At 43.1% G+C, this 21,623-nt stretch overlaps 1 protein-coding gene across 8 annotated transcripts in view; it reads left to right on the top strand.

The window, feature by feature from the left end:
* Positions 1 to 21,389, top strand: part of PIP5K1A (phosphatidylinositol-4-phosphate 5-kinase type 1 alpha) — a 38,281-nt gene extending 16,892 nt beyond the window's left edge. For 2 of the 8 annotated variants that reach the window (XR_002075867.2, XR_002075869.2), the window contains exons 2-16: positions 3,971 to 4,002; positions 6,094 to 6,174; positions 7,897 to 8,027; positions 8,470 to 8,587; positions 8,800 to 8,952; positions 9,674 to 9,973; positions 14,149 to 14,354; positions 15,141 to 15,224; positions 16,049 to 16,097; positions 16,295 to 16,379; positions 17,448 to 17,594; positions 17,797 to 17,926; positions 18,488 to 18,623; positions 20,943 to 20,991; positions 21,275 to 21,321. Coding sequence is in view for 3 of the 8 variants with exons in the window: in XM_053889678.1 (XP_053745653.1) it covers positions 3,971 to 4,002; positions 6,094 to 6,174; positions 7,897 to 8,027; positions 8,470 to 8,587; positions 8,800 to 8,952; positions 9,674 to 9,973; positions 14,149 to 14,354; positions 15,141 to 15,224; positions 16,049 to 16,097; positions 16,295 to 16,379; positions 17,448 to 17,594; positions 17,797 to 17,926; positions 20,943 to 20,991; positions 21,275 to 21,277 (1,568 nt within the window). In the remaining 5 variants the exon portion in view is untranslated. Of the gene's footprint in view, positions 1 to 3,970; positions 4,003 to 6,093; positions 6,175 to 7,896; positions 8,028 to 8,469; positions 8,588 to 8,799; positions 8,953 to 9,673; positions 9,974 to 14,148; positions 14,355 to 15,140; positions 15,225 to 16,048; positions 16,098 to 16,294; positions 16,380 to 17,447; positions 17,595 to 17,796; positions 17,927 to 18,487; positions 18,624 to 20,942; positions 20,992 to 21,274 lie in introns of all 8 variants that reach the window. The other 6 variants (XM_053889678.1, XM_019432782.2, XR_008417275.1 and 3 more) reach the window with 5 other exon arrangements.
* Positions 21,390 to 21,623: the final 234 nt, after the last annotated feature.

Raw genomic sequence — 21,623 nt, 5'->3', positions numbered from 1 at the left:
AGCTGAAGTCAGATACTTAACCGATTGAGCCACCCAGGTGCCCCTCTAGGACCTTCTTTATAGCTAAGCTGTCAGCCTCCATATCTGCCCCCCCTGGGTAATGTGCTGTCCTTTCTTGTAGCACATGCCACGTTTCATGGTGTGGACTGATGATGTAGGCTTTTTCAAAATTTATGTATTTTAAAAATAATCTCCACACTCAATGTGGGGCTCAAGCTCATCACCCTGAGATCAGGAGTTGCATGCTTCACTGACTAAGCCAGCCGGGCACCCCAATATGTAGGCATTTTAATAATCCTTGAGAGTTTTGGCTTAGATGGGAGAGGCAGGCCCCCAGTTTCTCAGGAGAAAAGTTTTTCCCTGAGTAAAGTAAATTTTAACATTGGAGCTCTGCCCTATACTGTTTCCCTACCCAAAAAGAGAATGATATATATAGATCATGGATATGGATTATAAGATAATAACATATCTTTATCAGAGAGAATTTTTCACAAAGATGCTAGAAAACAAACTTTCTGCTAAACCATATTCTAGTCTTATCCATAGGGATGAATCTCATTTCCCTTAAACATTGGCTGGCTGGCATTACCAAGCCCGGTGTTGCCATGCTGAGTTGGTCTCCCCCCAACCCCCCAACTTCTCCTTCAGTTCCCTCAGCTCCTCTTCCTCCTCCTTCTGTACTTACAGAAGAGAAAGTTTGATTATGAGGTGAACAGGTACAATGCTGTTGACTCTTCGGTCTCATGGACTTCTCTAGTAGACAGTTTCTTATTGACAGAGCTTTGGACCAAGTGGTCAAGCCTTAGCAGGTGGTATCTGGTTCCTTGAAATGTCACTCTGTTCTTTATTAGGTTTGTAGACCAACCTGGGTGTTAACAGCAACACTGGTAAAATTCTCTAGATATTTTTTTCTTCCCTTCCATTGTTCATTTTTGTTAGATTCGAGCTCCGGTCTGTGCCACAGGGGCAGAACTTCAAGCAAGGAATAGAGTAAATCTTAGGTCCATGTTCTCTTTGAAGAGAATATTACTTGGTCTGATTGTTACTATTTAGATCCCAATATTGTTCTAACTGCTTCAGCTATAGTGTCCTTGGGATTAATCCCAGTTTTGCGCTTGCTGATAGCTAAGCCATTGGCACCAAAATTCTGCTAAGTGAACTCCTCCCATCCTGGTTCTGGGTACTTTTGCAAGAGTGTAGCAGCTGTAGAGCTACAATTTTTGTGGGATAAAACTAGCAAAATAGAACTTTTCAGGGAGTAAGAAAGCCATATACCTAACTCTGTGCCTTGAAATCACTTAATCTGCCTTTTTATCTGCATTGTTTAACTTTGTCCAGTGACTACTTCTCTACAGAGGAGGAAATACTGTCAGACTAGGGCTGGATGTTGGCTTTTCTTGGTTCTGCCAGATCGCTTCCAAACCTCTTCCTCTGGGATAAAAAAGGAAGGGATAGGCCAAGCATTGACCAAGGAGTGCAGAATCAGTGTTCGTCTTCTTAACTGAAAGCCTACTGATTTTCTCATTGAGAATCACTGATTCCATAGTTGCATGTACGCACTTGCAAGAGGGTTGGGGAGGGGGGGGCGCGTTGGGAGGAGCCAAGTAATTTGAGATGCTGATTAAAATTTCATGAAGGTCTAGGTAATTGAACATTAAACCTTGCTACGGGCCCAACTTTGCTCTTGCTTTAGAAATCACAGAGTTGGGGCGCCTGGGTGGCTCAGTCGGTTAAGCGTCTGACCTCAGCTCAGGTCATGATCTCACAGTTTGTGAGTTTGAGCCCTGCATCGGGCTCTCTGCTGTCAGTGCAGAGCCCGCTTCAGATCCTTTGTCTCCCTTTCTGCTCCTCCCCCGCTCATTCACAAGTGCGCTCTCTCTCAAAAATAAACATTAAGAAAAAAAGAAATCGGGGTGCCTGGGTAGTAGCTCAGTCAGGCGTCCAACTTCGGCTCAGGTCATCATCTCATGGCTCGTGAGTTCGAGCCCTGTGTGGGGCTCACTGCTGACAGCTCAGAGCTTGGAGCCTGCTTCAGATTCTGTCTCCGGCTCTCTCTGCCCCTCCCCCACTGTCTCACTGCCTCTGTGTGTGTGTGTGTGTGTGTGTGTGTGTGTGTGTGTGTGTGTGTCAAGTATAAACAACAACAACAAAGAAATCATGCAGAAAGAACATATTTGTATAGCACTTTATAGTCTATTTGATTTAGCTTATCTAATCTTTACATAAGCCTTCTAATATAGGTTCTTTTTTAGTTAAGTATAGAGAACAATTTTCCTGATTTAAAAGAGATTTGAACCCAGGTCTTCTGATTTTTAAATAGCTCAGCATGTTGACTCTTGGCTAAAAGGTTATAAGATATAAAAGGTTAGACTTTTTTTTGTTGGTGGTGGACACTTTATTGTAGGTCAGTAGCAGTTTTAATCCTAAATCTGAATCATCCTGGCTTATTGTTCCTTGGAAGCTTAGTTTAGGATTCCATTACTAATTTACCTAGTCTTTTACCCAAGTAAGTTGATGATTGAAGATGAAGCATCTCTAAAGGGTATAGATTATTGGGCTCTACTGGTTTTTCAGTTTTCTGGGTCATTTTATGTAGCATATCTTCCTAACAGCTAGGTGACATTTTCATTGCCTCCGTTTTTGGGAAGAGGAGTGAAAACTATCTGTTCCCCATTTTTTGCCACCCTGACTCACTCACTATCGGGAAGGAAATTTTACTGCTCTGTTTATTGGTAACAGAAATACTTGGTCTGTGGCCTCTGTACAACTAACGGCTAATTATCACAACCTTGCCTCTGAGCCCAGCTGTATTCTGAAATTCTCAGGGCCCTTGATCAGTTGTCTTAAACAGTCATAATTAGAGCTTTACCTTATTGCCCTTAATCCCATGTGTCTGTTGCCTCACCATTAATCCTTATACATATAGTGGAACCGGGGTCTTCCTACTCAAGTATTAACTTACATTATTGAAGATCCATCCCATCAGTCTCTTTTTAATTTTCTTTAATATGGGTAATCTTTATTCCCTTTGAATTCGTTAGAATTAGATTGAAGTGATATATCAGTAGTCTTTGAAGGTATAGATCAATATTCTCCAATATGAAGGGGAGGACAGTCTGTCTCTGAGTGTTCATGTGTCTCCAGTATGATCATGGATGAAAGTTATGGGGATGACAGACCCTTGAGAATTGATTTAACCTTTCAGGGTAGGTTTTCTACAGATAGGTTCTTTTAGTCACTTTAGCTAAATATATTCTTACAATCTTTCCTAAACTTAAGTGAATAAAAGTCATAATACAAGATTGAACCACACACTTGTCTTACACATCTGCATTGATTAAATATTTGGTAAGTAAAACTCACTTTAGTAAGTAAATGCCAACAAATTCCTGTTGGGTTTACAGCAGAAATCAAGGTGAGGAGGTAGAGATGCAGAATCTTCATTATTTTGACATTGCATTTTCTCGTCTTTAGCTGCCTCATTTCCATAGATCAACTCTTTACCTTTTTTTCTGAAATAATTAATTAGGAATAAAGCACCATAGATAGGCTCTAAAAGTTCTTACCCTTTTACCACTAAAGGAAAAATTATCAAGCCCTAGACTCTCCAGTGGGTCTTTAGGTATCTCTTATACCTGTTCTCTTTCAGCCCTGGTATCAAATGAGACCCTCTTGACTGATGGTTAAATGTATCAAGAACAGATATATTTTCCAGAAAAAATATCACCTGAGTAAGAAAAGGGACTAGAACAAGAATGGAATATGCATAAGGGTTCTGTGAGTATGGAGGAAGAAGAGGAATGAATATTTAAAACCCCTTCCCAAAAGGATCTAGTATCAGAGCAAGAGGCAGGGGCTCATGGGTTTAGTTTGACGCAAACCCCGATTGTTTCAGTGTGCTTGATAGAGATTGTGGGTACTAGTGTGTGTGTACACACTTGTAATTGTGTTTTGTTTATTCTTTTACCAGCATCTGGAATCAAGAGACCCATGGCATCTGAGGTGAGTTTTATATTGATATCATGTTTCTAAAGCTTTAATTCTGGGATAGAAGGATACCTGTTTATAACATCTTTATTTTTAACCCTCGGATCTTGGAAGCTAGACTAGATTCTTACATGTCTTTGGTAAGCTAGAAATTATACAACTACCTTTGTTGCAGTTTATTGTAGGTATTAATAGCTCACATTGATGATTACAAAAATTTTTTTTTAGTGCTTATTTTTGAGAGAGATATAGAGCGTGAGTGGGGGAGGGGCAGAAAGAGAAGGAGACATAGAATCCGAGCTGAGCTTAACCAACTGAGCCACCCAGGCGCCCCTATCTTTTTTTTTTTTTTTTAATGTATCAAATACAGTGTACCAGAGAGTAAATAATTTACCTAAGTGCCCTTTATTCTTAATTAGTCCTGTAAACACCGCTGTGAACTAAGTACCATTGTTATCCATGTGTTACAGATAAGAAGAGTGAGGATTAGAGGTTCTGTAACTTGCCCAAGGTCACACAACAAGTGGAATCAATAAGGCTGGGGTTAAAACCTGCACAGTCTGGCACTAAAGCTCACTCTCTGGTTTTTGCTGTTACTGCCTTCTGGTTACATAGCTTCAGTGAATTTAAAGAACAACTTTTAACCATACAGATGCTGTTAATTGCCCAAATTTTTCTTTTCTGTGCAGAATATCTTCCATTTGCTTAACTTTCTTTCTATTCATTATTTCCTGAATCTCTTCTTACTTCTTGCCTCTCTCCTCGGTTTTATGACAGGGCTTCAGAATGCAGACCCCCTTTGGCCTGTGATTTTAGATTTTTCTCTTGAGAACCTCTTTCAAGATCTTTGAGATTCTTTACTGAAGGTTTTCTGACACTAAGGGCCTCAGCAAGAACAGTAAAACTTGAATATCAGGCCCTAAGATTATCATACCCTATTTACACTGGGCTTTTTTGCCTCTGGCTTGTTAACTTAAGGAGTATTGACTTCATGAAGAATACCTTTGTGTCTTGTGCTTCATCTTGATGTGGGGAATTGCCTTCTAGGCTCAGCTGCTGTACTGTGTTACTCCTTCCTCATTTCAGGGGCTGTCATGTGGGTGGAAAACAAAGCCAAAGCTCATTCACAGGAATCTCTTCATGGCCCTGAGGCCCCTGTCTCAGGAGTCCTCTTATTGCCTCAGCTTTTTAGTGCCTCAACTAGCAGTACTTTCATTTGCAAGTGGCTAGATCATTGTTACTGGTGAATTCACTTTGGGCAAATAGTGTTCAGGTCGGGTTGAAGGTTAGAGAGTTAGTAATTTCTGAAAGGAGGTTGGTGAAAAAAAGAAGGTCTGTGGAACTACTTTTAACCTATCTGCTTCTGTGAACTGAGGTTTGTTCTTTTTCCTGGAGCAGCTATTTCGTAGTTCTCTTGTTTCTGCTTTTCCTTAATGATACTCATTTTTTTTTTTAATTTATTTTTGAGAGAGAGAGCATAGGTGAGTGAGTGCTAGTAGGGGAGGTGGGAGTGGGGGGGAGAGAATCCCAAGCAAGCGCAGCCCGATAAGGGACTCAAACTCACAAACCATGAGATCATGACCTGAGCAGAAACCAAGAGTTAGACACTTAGCCAACTGAGCCACCCAGGCACCCTGGTACTCATTTTTTAAATGTCATCTTTCTGAGGATCAAAGGTGAAGCATGTGGGGCACCTAGGTGGCTCAGGCAGCTGAGTCCAACTCCGATTTCAACTCGGGTCATGATCCCAGAATCATGGGATCGAGCCCCACATCAGGCTCTGTGCTGAGCGTGGAGGCTGCCTAAGATTCTCTCTCTCTGTCCCCCCTTTTCCATCTCCTCCAGCCTGCATTCTCTCTCTCTCTCTCTCAAAAAAAGTGAAATATTTGTGCCTAGGAATTTTCTGTGTTCTTTTAGCCAGTTAATTCATTGGGAAGCAACACTAGAGCTGTGTATTTGCACGGAATGAATCTTGTGAAGACTTTATAAAATGTTCTTCTAGAAAGGGTAGGTTGAGTGTTTCGGTTTGTTTTAATGTACCATCACAGTAGCTGTATGGTGTATGGCATGGGGATTGTGTGCTAATTTTGACTCTTCTTTTTCCAGGTGCCATATGCCTCTGGCATGCCCATGAAGAAAATAGGCCACCGAGGTGTTGATTCCTCAGGAGAGACGACATATAAAAAGGTATGTCTGGAGGCACCTGGGTGGCTCAGTTGGTTGAGCATCCGACTTTGTCTTGGGTCATGATCTTGCGGTCTGTGAGTTTGGAGCCTGTTTCGGATTCTGTGTCTGTCTCTCTCTCTCTCTCTCTCTCTCTCTCTCTCTCTCTCTCCCCCCCCCTCCCCCACTCATGCTCTGTCTGTCTCTCTGTCTCTGTCAGAAGTTAATAAACATTTAAAAAAAAAAAAAAGGTATGTCTGGGTGGAACCCTTTCATCTTACTCCAGGAAGGGATAATTCTGTCCCCTTGATGATATTCTCCACATTTTGTCTCATTCCTTGATATCCTAAGCCTTTGTGCAAGAACTATCATACAACTTGGACTTTAGAGTTTACTTGCAGTTCTGGACTACTCTGGAGATTCTCAGGCTTCCCAAGGGACAGTGTTCAACCTTCCATTGAGCATCTATACTTTGTTTAATATGGGGTGTGATGATTTCTTGGAGTCCTGTTTCTGGCCCATGTAGATTTTTCTTACATGTGTTCTCTGCCTTTATTGCACTGTCCCAAGTAATAGAGGTGGACTGAAGTCTGTCGGGCACCTGGCCCTCCCTGGGAATGGGCCCAAGGCCCAGTGTCAATTCCACAGATATATATTGAGCTCTGTTTATGTGCTGAACATTGAGACAAAAAGATGAGTTTCTAGTCTAATTGGAGAGGCACACACTTAAAAATCTAGTTATAAAAAAAATTTTTTTAAGCAATCTCCACCCCTGATGTGGGACTCAAACTCATGACACCAAAATCAAGAGACATGCTCTACCGCCTGAGCCAGCCTCTAGTTTTAATTTTATTTAGTTTTAATTTTAATGCTTAATGAGGACTAAATAGAAGTACCAGTAATTTAATACTTGATGGGGATTGGGGATGAGGGAAATCATTTAGAGCAAAACTGTCCAGTAGAACTTCATAGTGATTGAAATGTGCTATAATCTGTGTTATCCAGTAGTAGCCACTGGTCATACTTGAATGTGGCTGGTAAGACTGAAAAGGTGAATTTTTAGTTTATTTTGATTTTAAGTTGACAAATAGCCATGCATGGCTGGTGTATTGGGCAGCACAGATCTAGATGATCTGATAATTTCCTATAGGATTGTAAGAGTGGGGCTCTTGACCATAGGGTGATCATTTTAAATCTAAATACTTCCCGCGGAAATAATTTGAGTCTTTCAGGCTTTTTTCACTTAGGAACTATTTTGTGCCACTCTGTTGTCCTTGGGACACCAATCAGGCTCTGCCTTAAAAGGACTTAAAAGGCCTTTTGTAGCCAGGTAGTCAATCAAAATATCAGTTAATTTTAGTTACATTCTATATTCCATGAATAAAATGTTTGGAGAAGCCCCAGGTCCTCTGGGGGCAGGAACCTTTGGAGTGAGATATAAGATTGTTGTCTCAGGACGTTATCTTCCAAATGTAGATATGGATAGGCAGGAACACCTTGCCTAGCTGAGGCTGACTCAGACAGTCTGCCATTGCTACTGTGTATCTTTGTACCCTGCCAGTCTTTACCAGGCTTAACTGCCGAGTTAAGCAAGAGGTTGGAGGAACTGGATTGCCCCAGCTTAGTCTGAAGTATTAGAAGGGCATTTGCCTTTGGAGTGCTTCTGGCTCTTCCCTCCAGAGTTTTTATTGTTCTGATCAGATTTAATACTAGAATCTTTCCTCTCATTTCTCTTCTGTTTCTCAGACAACCTCATCTGCCTTGAAAGGTGCCATCCAGTTAGGCATTACTCACACTGTGGGAAGCCTGAGCACCAAACCAGAGCGTGATGTCCTCATGCAAGACTTCTATGTGGTGGAGAGTATCTTCTTTCCCAGGTACAGAGGTTAATGTTCATGGGAATTTCCTGGGAAGTGTGGCTTTTTCATATCAACCTGAGGGCAGTTTTAGGGGTTCAGGTCTAACATAGGCATGTGCCCACTGTCCAGTCCTTAACTTGATCTTAGTTGGGGTGATGTGGGACTGGAGAATTTGGAGAGCAGATGCTGTTTTTTGAGTACTTCCATGAGCCTCTGGCCTGTGGAGTGAGCCGTAAAAGCAATTTAGTGCACTAGGTAAGAGGCAGTGTGATTCTCTATGCCCGTGTCTTAATCCCCATATTGTGCCAATGTCCCGTTAAGTAACTGCCTCTTTTAATACCTCTGGTTCTCTCAGAAGGGATGTACTGACCTGCCTCTGGGTGACTGAGTGTCTGTCCAGGGTAGACTCCTTGGTTGACAGGGACTGGTAAATTATAAGTTCTTCTATTTAACCCTACAGTGAAGGGAGCAACTTGACTCCTGCTCATCACTACAATGACTTTCGCTTCAAAACCTATGCACCTGTTGCCTTCCGTTACTTTCGGGAGTTATTTGGTATCCGGCCTGATGATTACTTGGTAAGCTTCTGGATCTCAGGACCCTATGACTCCAGTACCAGAGGGATCCTCCCAAAGGAAAACCCTCTCTCCACAGTCTTGCTTTTCTAGTCTTTCTTTAGAATAGCATCTGTACTTAATTTCTGTACTTTAGAATTGCATCTGTACTTAATTTCTGGTTGGACAAGCCCTGGTATTTCTGAACCTCTTGCTCTCTTCTTTCTGGGCCCTAGTACTCCCTCTGCAGTGAGCCACTGATTGAACTCTGCAGCTCTGGGGCCAGTGGTTCCCTCTTCTATGTGTCCAGTGACGATGAATTCATCATTAAAACGGTCCAGCATAAAGAGGCGGAGTTTCTGCAGAAGCTGCTTCCAGGATACTACATGGTGAGAAAAGAAGAGCACTTGGCCACCTGTGCTGCCCACTCCACTCTTGAGCAAGGTGGGGGTTGGGGTGTGGGGTGGTTCTTGTCAGCAGGGCAACATGATGTCAGCACTTCTGTCTTAAAGACGTAATTCATTTTGGGGCTTTTGGGCCCATCTCTCTTGCCTCTCTGGGGCCAAAAGGGTTTTATCTGTCATATTTTAAATGTTATTTGGCTTAGACCGTCCTACCCAAAGGTGATATTCAGTGATAATTTTGTTTTCTGTTCTTAGTCTACCTCCTACACCAGGAGAATGAGGGTTACTTCCCTTGATAGTACTCTATTCCATCTTACTCTGATTGACTGCCCTTGGAGCTTCTGGAGAAGTTAGTTTTGCTTCACATCACACCCACAAGAATATGCTATACCAAGGGCTTAGAGTTAAGACTTTTTCAATACGATCTTCTCTTGAACCTCTTTGAAAGAATATGTCCATCATACATTGAGTATGCTGACTGATTACTGGATTGGAGGGTCTGTGGCTCAGCTTGATGGTAATCGGATCACTGAGATAGATGTGTTGGAAAATTGTAAGCAAATATGATGTGGCCTTATGGGCAGACATATTGGACCTGAACCCCATGTAGCAGACAAAGAAAGATGGGTGGCAACTTTTTGCCCTTGAGTTTCACTGAAAATCAGCTGACTTGTTGTCTTACTTCTTTTTACTTTCATGCCCACAGAACCTCAACCAGAACCCTCGCACTTTGCTGCCTAAATTCTATGGACTGTACTGTGTGCAGGCAGGTGGTAAGAACATTCGAATTGTGGTGATGAACAATCTCTTACCACGGTCAGTCAAGATGCACATGAAATATGACCTCAAGGGCTCAACCTACAAACGGCGGGCTTCCCAAAAAGAGCGAGAGAAGCCTCTACCCACCTTTAAAGACCTGGACTTCTTACAAGACATTCCAGATGGTCTTTTTTTGGATGCTGATATGTACAATGCTCTATGTAAGACCTTACAGCGTGACTGTTTGGTGAGTTTGTCATATTTCCTTTACTCTCAGATACCAAAAATTTCAGTCACTTAAACAGGTTATTATTCTCCCATCAAATCTGTACGAGATGGGACTCAGTTCCTTAGCTCTATATGTCCCAGACTTCATTTAAAATAACTTTTACAGGGGAGCCTGGGTGGGTCAGTCAGTTAAGCATCTGACTTTGGCTCAGGTCATGATCTCACAGTTCGAGAGTTCAAGCCCCGCAGCGAGCTCTGTGCTGACAGCTCAGAGCTTGGAACCTGCTTTGGATTCTGTGTCTCCCTCTGTGCCTGCCCCTCCCCCGCTCACACTCTGTCTCTGTTTCTCTCTCTCTCAAAAATAAACATTAAAAAAAAATTGTTTTATATAAATGTATTAATTACAGGGTACCTGAGTGATTCAGTCAGTTAAGTGACTGACTTTTGATTTCAGCTCAGGTCATAATCTCCTGTTTCATGAGTTCAAGCCCTGCATCGAGCTCTGTGCTGACAGCTCAGAGCTTGGAATCTGTTTCAGATTCTGTATCTCTCTCTCTTTCTGCTCCTCCCCCGCCCTCTCTCTCTCAAAGATAAACATTAAAAAACATTTAAAAAAATTAATTAAAAAATTGAAATAAAATAACTTTTACATTAGGTCATTGCTGAGCCTTTACATTTTTACATTCTGTTTATCCTCCCCACACCTGGCTTCATTTTCTTCTCTACCTCTCCTAGGCCTCATAATCCTGTATTCTTATTTGCATATTAGCATCATTCCTCAGATCTTGGTCCTGCCTACCAAATCCACATTTATATCTTGGAAGCTGTGTGCTGCTGAAGGAAATCACACACCTGTGTCTACTGGCATCTCTATAGGTTGATGCTGTCCAGCCTCAATATTGTCCACCAGTCCACTTCCTGTTCCTTTCAGCACAGATGTCACATGATTGGGACTGTCTCCAAACCATTTTCTAACTTTTATCCCCCAGCCTTGTTTCTCAACAGACTACCTTGCTCTTCTGTTCCATAGCATCCCTTTGTCCTGCCCCCATCTCCAATTTATAAATATGTCTGCAGTCACCCATCCTTAATCTCCTTTCTGCCCAACTTGGTGTCTTAGTCCGGGTCAGTCCCTTTTGCAGGACTATTTCCTTAGGATCCTGCTTCACAACTTCCTTCCTTTCCCTCCCCTGGCTTCCGCCTCTACCAACTGTTTTCTTTCTACGTACAAACTTTTCTCTCTTTTATCTTAAGGTTAGGAGGGTCCTTTTTCAGTGTGTCTATCTAATGATGTTTCTATTTTTTCCTTTTCATTTATCTTCACCTATTCTTGCCTCAACCCACTGTCCTGGCTTTTGCTCTCTCTTCAAATGAACTGTTCTCCCCAGTGACGACCTGGGATGCCAAATAGAGACAACTACTTTTTTTTTTTTTTAATGTTTATTTTGAGAGACCATCCCAAGCAGACTCCCCGCTGTCGATGCAGAGCCCAAAGCAGGACTTGAGCTCCTGAACTCTGAGATCATAACCTGAGCTGACATCAAGAGTCAGGTGCTGGGGTGCCTGGCTCAAGTCGGTTAAGTGTCTGACTTCAGCTCAGGTCATGATCTCACGGTCTGTGAGTTCAAGCCCCGCATTGGGCTCTGTGCTGATAGCTCAGAGCCTGGAGCCTGCTTCGGATTCTGTGTCTCCCTCTCTCTCTGCCCCTCCCCTGCTTATGCTCTGTCTCTCTCTGTCTCAAAAATAAATAAAAACATTTTAAAAAATTTAAAAATGTAAGCTTTAAAAAAAAAAAAAGTCAGGTGCTTAACCGACTGAGCCACCCAAGTGCCCTGAGACTACTTCAGAGTCTTTCCTTGAATTTTCTGCAGCTTGACAGTTGACTATTTCCACTTTCTTAACATACCTTTTTTTTGTTTTTCGTGACACTTTTTCCTACTGATTTTTTTTTTCCTCAGCTGTTACTGTAGGATCTTTCTCTACTCCGTAACATTGTCCATCCTTGTTCTTTGCTTACTCTGCATCTATTTACAGGGCAATGCCTATATGTTAGTTTGAGTCCTTTGGTTGAAAGGACTAGATACAATGGAGCAGAGAGTTGGTTTCAAACTTTAATAAGAATCACTCCTGGGGTGCCTGGGTGGGTCAGTTGGTTAAGCATCCAACTCTTGATTTCAGCTCAGGTCATGATCTCAGGTTGTGAGATCGAGCCCTGTGTTGGGCTCCACTCTGGGTGTGGAACCTGCTTGAAGTTCTCTGTCTCTCTCTCTGTCTCTCTCACTCACTCACTGTCTCTCTCACTCACTCACTTTGCCCACCCCCCTCTTTCTCCAACAATGACAACAACAAAAAAGAATCACTCCTATGCTCTCTTCATCCCTTCCTCCACCAACCTACCAAAACACCCTTGGTTGAGCTGCATCACCAAAGTGGGCCACTGGAACTGGTGGGAGTACACCCTTTCACACACTGTTCTGGGATGGAAGGAGGGTTGAGAACTGTGGGATACAATTCAAGCTCCTTGTTTTTTATTAAAAAACAATTTTTTTTTTAATGTTTATTTATTTTTGAGAGACCGCAAGCATGAATAGGGGAGAGGTAGAGAGAGGCACCAAAGCAGGCACCAGACTCTGAGCTGTCAGCACAGAGCCTGACATGGGGCCTGAACCCACAAGCTGTAAGATCATGACCTGAGCCAAAGTTGGACCCTTAACCGACTGAGCCACCCAGGCACCCCACAATCGAGGCTCCTTAATATGACACATCAGGCCTGTTATTGTTTTGCCCCTATCAACCTCTGTAATCTGCCACACCATTTTTTTGCATTTTCTGTTTTAGCAGTACCAAATTACATCTCACAGGATGTAACATGCTGTTTGTTTCATGTCTCTAGGCCTTTATTTGGACTTATTTTCCAATTTATCCTTCATAAGCTTATTTATGTATCACTTCTTGACTTCTACACTAGTCATGTAAGCAGTTTTGTTGTTGCACATAGTAGACTGTATTGCATTTACTTTTGTAGTTTTCTTTCCTAAATTATAATATCCTTGAGGACAGAACCTCTCAAGTATCTTTGTACCCCAATAAGCAGGCACAGCGCATACAGATGTTAGGGCTTCGCTAAATACTGAACTGAATTGAAGCTGGGCATATAAGGTCCTGCAGCAGATCTGTTCTATCACGAAGTGTACTTTACCAGACTTTCCTTGTGGATTCTTTACAATTCAAGTATGTATTCCTTGTTCCCTTGAGAAAATAATGCTCAATAATAATAATAAAGAGATACAAGGAAAGAACAAAGAGCGTCTTGTGGGCTAGGCAGTGGTCTAATATATATTTACTCAAAAGGAAGAAAGCTGAGGGGATGTAAATGGTGACCAGAGGAGGTTAATGTGTTCTTCTTCAGGGACTAGGAGGAGCAAAGGATAAGCCTATGTAGTTAACCCTGGAGGTTTACTGTCAAGGGGCACCTTGGTGGCTCAATTGGTTAAGCATCTGACTCTTGGTTTCTGCTCAGGTCATTTATCTCACGGTTTGTGAGTTCGAGCCTTGTGTCGGCACAGAGCCTGCTTGAGATTCTCTTTCTTCCTCTCTTTGCTCCCCCCACCCCCCACCAATAAACATTAAAAAAAAAAAGATAATTGAAGGACACCTGGGTGGCTTGGTCGGTTGAGAGTCCGAGTCTTGATTTTGGCTCAGGTCATTATCTCATGGTTCATGGGATCAAGCCCCACACCCCACATCGGGTTCCATGCTGATGATGTGGAGTCTGCTTGGATTCTCTCACTTCTCTCTCCGTTCCTCTCTCTCCATTCCTCTCTCTCTCTCTCAAATAAATAAACATTGGGGTGCCTGGGTGGCTCAGTCAGTTAAGTGTCAGGCTTCAGCTCAGGTTATGATCTCAGTTCGTGGGTTCAAGCCCCATGTCAGGCTCTGTGCTGACAACTCTGAGCCTGGAGCCTGCTTCAGATTCTGTCTATCTGTCTCTGTCTCTGTCTCTCTGCCCCTCCCCTGCTCACACTCTGTCTCTCCCCAAAATAAATAAATTTAAAAAAATTAAATATTTAAAAAATATGTCTTTAAAAAACAAAAAAAGAATTGAATCAGGAAAGCTGTGAGGTCCTGAAAAAGAGTTCTCTTACCTCCCAAGGCTCAGATCATGGTTTTTGTTTTTGTTTTCTTTCCACTTAGGTGCTGCAGAGCTTCAAGATAATGGACTATAGCCTCTTGATGTCAATCCATAACATAGATCATGCCCAACGAGAGCCCTTAGGCAATGAAACACAGTATTCAGTTGATACTCGCAGACCAGCCCCCCAAAAGGCTCTCTATTCTACAGCTATGGAATCTATCCAGGGCGAGGCTCGGCGAGGTGGCACCATGGAGACTGATGACCAGTGAGTGGGCTCAGGGACACCGGAAAGGAGAACATAGACTCACTGTAGGTTTTTCTTGAGGAGGGGACCCAGCTTCTGGAATAAGAGTAACCCTGATTCAGGAGTTAAGTTGACAGTATTAGTATTTATAGAACTATAGAATGAACTTTCTTAAGAATATGAAAAGAAAGGAAGAAGTCTTAAATTGGGGATTTATAGCACATCTGAGAAAGAGAACTATTTGAAATTAAAAGACTTTTTGAAAAGAGTCTACTCAGGGTCTTAGACACATCTGCCTATTATATTAAAACTTCACCAAAAGCAATTTGTTATAGGCAGCTTTATGGAAGATGTCCTTCTTACCACGGTGGATCTATCAGGGAAGCATATTTACCGCGAAGTATAAATGTCTTGTAGGTAGTTTCAGTTTTAAGTCACGGTAAAGGATACCATGACTCTCAAGAAGAGTGTCCTAGTGGGCGTGAATTAAAATATGAAAGTACTGAGGAAGTTCAGTTATCGGAACGTTTCCAACATGGCTGAGTAGAGGTGATATTAGATTCTCTTTGGTGGAATTAGGGTCGGAGGGGGCAGGTGAGTGAAACTTGGAGGCAAAGAGGTTGTAATACGTACTCCAGAGTGGTTCTTGGGGATGGAGGAAGGTTCTCACTCTTCCCCAGTTTATGGGAGATGGGACGGTTATGTTTAGGTCTCAGTTCCGTGTCCTGATCTGACTCGAGGTTACGAGAACCCCGTGTGCCAGGCCAAAGATTTTCTTAACTCTTTTCTTCTTGTCTTCCGGAACAGTATGGGTGGCATCCCGGCCCGCAATAGTAAGGGGGAAAGGCTGCTGCTTTATATTGGGATCATTGACATTCTTCAGTCTTACAGGTGAGGAGTGCACAGATCCCAAATGAGGGGGCAGAGTGGTTGCAGATAACCACTCACATTTCTCCTTCAGGTGGGTTTGTCACTAAATTCTTCCTGAAACAAGAACAGTGAGTTGCAGCCCAGCTGCTTACCTCATTAGGTTTTAAATGATGGTTTGGTTCATTGATTTTGCCTGTCTCCCTGGCTTCATTACCCTGCCACTTCCCCAAACATAACACACACCTCTGTGGAGAGCTGAGTCAGTCCTCAGAAGCACCAGGGTAGAATACACCATCTGTCTGGCTCTTTGTGAGAAACCTGTGAGATGAGTCACACTCCACATTGGGATACAGCTGGAAACACGTTCCTCTTTCCTCAGAGGAAAAACAAGAGGATCACTGTGTTCTGTGCAGAGTGTTAGCCTGTGGAACGGAGGTAGTGAGGTGGTAGTGAGGGGAGAGCTGGGAATGCTGGATCCCAGGTTTCAGCTACTACTGAGGATTGGACAATACTTGGTTTACCGTTTCAGCGTCTTATCATCCAGTTTTAATTCCTCTCTTCCCCCTAGTAGCATACCCATCTATTCCTTCAGTTCTCCTTTTGTAATAAATGCTCTTGTCTCTGACTTACCAGGGACATAATTACTGCTCTCTTTCTATGGGAAGCTAAGTGACTTCCCTGGAAACAGCTTTGATCTCCATGTTGAACAAGCATGACTGTGTCTGTTCTTTGGAAAGCCAGTTTTATAGAGGGAGTGCTTTCCCAGCTTCTTCAACTCTAAAAGAGAAAACTGTGTCATTCACTTAAAAACTGTGGGGCTGTGTGATAAACATTTTTCTCGGCAGGTTTGTTAAGAAGTTGGAGCACTCTTGGAAAGCTCTGGTACATGATGGGGTGAGTAGCAGTTTGCTAGAGGCTCTCCTGCCTCCTTCAGTTCTGATTTGCCCCCTCCGTTTGTTCTTATTTCATTTGTGGGTTCTGCCCTTCTGCTTGGGTCTCAGCCTAGGGGAAAGCAGCCCTAGGACTAAATAGAGGCCCTCTTGCTGGGCCTTCCCATCTCTAACTCTGCAGCCCTCTCTTCTGCTCTGCAGGACACCGTATCGGTGCATCGGCCAGGCTTCTATGCTGAACGGTTCCAACGCTTCATGTGCAACACAGTGTTCAAGAAGATACCCTGTAAGTGGCTTCTACCAGATGACCCCCCAGTGCCTCCCTTACTCCAGGAGATGGGGGGGCAAGACACCTCTGTCAGGGAACTGCCAAAGCCTCTTCTGCTCTACCCACATCCCGTGAGAACTGCTGCCCGTCTTTATGTCAGTCACACTGTCTGTCCCCGTGGTTTCCGAGTTGCTGCTTTCCCCCTGGCTGTCCCTCCGTGTGTCATTGAGGTGAAGGGCATTTCTAGGAAGTGGGATTGGTGGGGAAAAAGTGTCGTTGTGGGAGTAGGATCCACGCCACAGGCTGAGATAGAGCCAGACTTACAGAGATAGACAAGGATATCACAGGTGTTCTATTTTCTGTTCATATCCCCAGTGCCAAGGAATTCTCAGAGTGGGATCAAAGGGTTGGAGAAGCATTTACTGATTTCTGCTTAGCAGTCCTTCTCACTCTCTTTCCTCAACTTTTGTGACTGGAAAGTGCCAGTATTCTTCTTCCCAAACCTTCCATGCTGTTGACCCTGGCACATTTCCAACTCCTCCTTCCCATCTCCTCATCTTAGGCCTCAGTCGTCCCTCAGTGAGGCAGAGAGGACTTAGGCATGCCAGACAGTCTTAAAGAAACATGGAAAAATCTTTTCAAAGTCTTTTCAAAGTGATATATAAACAAGTGTAAAGTATCACGGTGCTGTGTGCGTAAGTGCTACAAGGATGCAGAGTGAAAGGGTCATCTTCATCAGCTTGACCTGGAGGACGTTACTAAAGAACAAGGGGATGACGGAGCGGAGGACATCTCATCGGGTGGAAGCAAAGCCATCGAGGTTGCATGTAGCAGGGGAAAGATGTGCGTGTGTGTGTGTGTTTCCTTTCGTCTAGGTTCTCTGCTTTCCAAAGTGAGGTGACCCAAGATGCACACCCTGTCCTCTGAAGAGTAGTTAATAGAGCTTGTCTTTGTTGACATTAGTCCTTCTGCCCGCTTTGCAGAGCACCTTTGGGTTTGTGTTGGGGGTGCTGGCGATTTGTATCTGTGTCTTGGTGATGGTTTCTTAGGTGGGTGCTAAGTAGGCTTTCTCTTTCCCTTTTGAAGTGAAGCCCTCTCCTTCCAAAAAGTTTCGGTCTGGCTCATCTTTCTCTCGGCGAGCAGGCCCCAGCGGCAACTCCTGCATTACTTACCAGACATCGGTCTCTGGGGAGCACAAGGCACAAGTGACAACAAAGGCGGAAGTGGAGCCAGGTCAGCGCCAGGGCTGGGGCTCCCATGTGCGTGGGCACTCCCTCCCTTCCTTCGGAGCCCTGTCTTATCTGCCTAGGACCTCTACTCTCCATTCCTGTCCAGGAAAAGCCAAGTTGCTTCATTTTTCCCCCCCCCATATTTTCCCCACCCCATTTTGTCTTCTTTTTTATTTATTGATTTTCTTCCCTTTTCTTTTTTCCAGGCGTCCACTTCGGTCGTCCTGATGTTTTACCTCAGACTCCACCTTTGGAGAAAATCAGTGAGGTCACGACTATTCCTGACCCCTATTTCTCACCTGTAGTTGGAGAGACTTTACAAATGCAATCTACAAGGTTGGTTCCTTGGCCCCTTTCTCCATATAATCTTTTCATGTCTCTCTTCAGGTCCTTAGGAACCTCCATAAGTTGTTTCTTCAAGAGATCATTGTCATTTGCTCCTCACTAGATTTTTGCAGGTTTACTTTCTTTTAGCTGATCTCTAGTGATTTGGAAAAGTGTCAATATCTCTCCATCTTTAGGGGGGTGTGCAAGACTTTTCTGATATTCAGTCAAAACACGCCCCAACCAACCCTTTATCTCCTGATGAGTTAGATGAGAATTCTCTGCTTATTTTGTAAGCCTGGGAAGATTCCTGGGCAGTGAAGAAAATGAACAGTCAATCTTGCAAAAGAATCCAGTATGAAGATTGTGATTTAATTTTGTTACATGGTGTGTTGATTATTCCATCATAATACATTAACCTAAAACTTAGTGGCTTAAAATAACAAGCATATATCATAGTTTCTGTGGGTCAGAATCTGGGTCTTCATGAAGTGTTGGCCAGGATTACTGTCTTGTCTGGAAGGTTTGACTGAGAGGCTTCACTTCTAAGCTCATTTATGTGCTTATTGGCAGCATTCAGTTCCTTGTGGGTTACTGGACAGAGGGCATTAGTTCCTCACCAGCTGTTGGCTGGGGACCTTCCTGTTCTTTGCCACGTGAGCCTCTCTGTTAGGACAACTCAGCACATAGCAGCTGGCTTCTCTCAAGAGTGAGTAAATGAGAGTGCATGCACCTTTGCAGAAGCCATAATCTTTTTGTAACCTAACCTCAAGATTGACATCCTGTCACCTGTACTGCATTGTAGTCGCTAAATGTGGCCCACACGCCCACACTCACAAGGAGAAGGGCTTACACAAAGGTATGAATATCAGGAAGCAGAGATCATGGGGAGCCACCTAATGAGTGACCTGTCACAGTCCATCTTCTGGCCCCCAATAATTCACATCCCTCCATGTGCAAAATGCGTTCATTGGCTCCCATGGTCTCTAAAAGTCCCATCCCCATTATAGCAGCAGCTCAAATTCCAGAATTTTGTCCTCTGAATTAGGTCTTGGTTTGAACGAATTCCCCAGGTGGTGTTCCTCGAGTATAGTTCCTCTCAGTCTTTTGACCTGTGAAAAATAAAGAGGTTTTCTCCCTTCATACCCAGCAGACAGTGGTGAGGCAGTAAGGAGATAACCACTGTATACATTCCTGTACAAAAAGAGGAGCGAAGGAGGCACAGAGGAGTCACTGGTGCATAGCTAAGTCCAAAATCCAGCGATTGTTGGAGTTTCTTTTATCGAGTCTCAAAACATGGGGGTAATTCTCCATGGCTCTTGGCTCCACCCTTTGGAGTCTTGGTTTTGCTTTCTGGGTCTTCCCTTTTCACAAAAGGTAGAATGTGTTTGCAGCTGAGTAGTTTTGTCAGCCTGCTCTCTTGCCAGTACAATTTTAGGGTCCAGTGGTCTCTTCATTTTGTACTGTTTCTGTCCCTTTCAGTCCAAGCTGGTAATGTTTCTGTTGTTATAATGCCCTCATAGATTTTGTGGACCTCCTATGAATCTCATTGGGATTCAGTCCTTCAGACAAAAGCCACACCCACAGATACTGACCGTCTTGATATAAGCCCTGTGCTTCTTAGAGAGCCTGTTGTTGAGAGGATCTACAAGATATTAATCTTTTTGGATGGCCTTTTGCATGATTGAATAGTACTCTAACCAACAAACTTTGATTTTTCTGAGGTCTCAAAAAAATGTTTTACAGTCATACCATTGGCTTTGTCTTTAGGGCACATTTTCCTGGTAGTACTCAGGTTATAAAACCTTGCTTGTTCACAAGCCGTTTCTTAATTTCAGCGTGGTTTGCTATCTGGAGGGGCTCAGAATTTTCAAAACCGTTAAGTCCTGGCAAGTCCTCCTTTTATTTAATAGTCCTTCCCTTAATCTTTTTCTTCTCTTAAGTTTTATTCTAAGCATTATTAAGAAGGAATTGCATGGCACCTTCAGGACTTTGCTTAGAATTCTCCTTTGCTAGATCACCCAGTTCATTAGGCACATATTCTACTTTTCACATAACTGCATATGATATTGTTGCTAAACTTTGTTCCACTAAATTCCTTCACTTGCCAGTAAGATCTTTCTTACTCTCCTGTCAGCCCACACTGGCCACTCACCTATTCAAGTCTAAAATTCTACAGTATATTCATGGCACTTTTAAACTTTCACTAAAACTCTCCTTAAAGCCCACTTCCCTCTTCCAAAGCTACTTCCACTTTTTAGATTTTTAGTTCAGCAGCACTTCACTTTCAAGTACAAAAAGCTGTATTATCGATTGTGTAATAAATTACCTCCAACTTGGCAGCTAAAAACTACAAACATTTATTATCTCAGATTTTATGTGGCTTAAATACTTCATTGTGACTTAGCTGGGTGCCTTTGGCTCAAGGTCTCTCAGGATATTACATTCAAGCTGTTTGTAAGGGAAGTAGCCTCATCTGGAGGCTCGCCTGAGGAAGGATCCATTTCCAAACTCACTTATGTGGTTGTTGGCAAGATTCAGTTCCTTGCAGGCTGTTGGCCAGTGGTACTTCCTTAGTTCCTTGTCACATGCTTCTCTCAGAGCAAACAGAGCATGAGCCAAAGAGGAAGCTAGGTAGGGTATTTGGTAACCTAATCTCAGAATTGATGTTTTCTCATCTGTCCACTAGAAGAGAATCACTAAATCCAGCCTACATTCAAAAGAAAATTTTACAATGGCATAAATATCAGGCAGCAGTGATCACTGAGTGCCTGCCACACCTGGGAATTGAGGACAGAAGGGGAGGATATTAGGAAATACTTTGTAGTACTCAAGATGATAAATAGTTAATTAAAATGGCATGCTTCTAAATCTGGTAGTTTCTTAACCTTTTCTTTCTGAATCCTAAATTGATCTTGAAGTGAAATATGGAGAAGCAGTATAAGATCTGACTTGAAAGGAGGGTCCTTTTTCTTTTTTATCTTCTAATACTTCTCTCTGCCTCCATTTTTTTTTTTTCTCCTGTTAGTTCAATCCTCTTGGAAAAGCCTGAAGTTGCAGAGTCAGAGTTCACCCATGTGAGTGTCTGGGATGTGGGGGAGGTAAATGCTTTGAAGGGTATAAAGATGATCACTGATGGAGTGGAACAAGGAGTTAATTGGCAAGGTTAAGGGACTGGGTGCCCCCCTGAATCTTGCCTTTTTGAATTTTGTGGTTTGGGAACCTTGTACTTGCAAGCAGAGACTGAAATAGAAGAAGACTTCTTAATTCTTTTAATCAGGTTGAAATTAACTTGAATTCCATTCCTGGCTCCTCATCTCATACTCCACATCCTTAATTTTACACTCTTTCCCTTTCCAGTGAGCAAAAAAATTCAGAAGACTTAGAACAAGATTCTACCAGCTTGGTGATCCCAAGATGCCAGCCCTTGCCCCAGCAATGCTGAGTTTTCTTCTTCGTGGTCATCACAGAAGAAGCATATTGGAGGCTAGGGGGGCTGTCTCTTTCCTGAAGAAGATCGTCTTCTCCATCCCTTTCCTTACAAATGGGCCTTAGTGCCTCGGACAGTTGAGGACAGCAGCGTCCTCCCCACTTCTGAGTTGAGTGGCATGAGTTTTCAACTGGCCAGCCTTGGCTTCCACAAATGAATTGTTTTCAAGCCCCCAGTTCTTCCTGCTAGAAGCGGGGTTGCTGGACTTGGTGGTTTTCT

Source organism: Panthera pardus, unplaced genomic scaffold, assembly GCF_024362965.1.
Source record: "Panthera pardus isolate Hobbes unplaced genomic scaffold, ASM2436296v1 HiC_scaffold_11, whole genome shotgun sequence".
NCBI lineage: Eukaryota > Metazoa > Chordata > Mammalia > Carnivora > Felidae > Panthera > Panthera pardus.
This window is presented reverse-complemented; position numbering and strand designations above follow the sequence as displayed.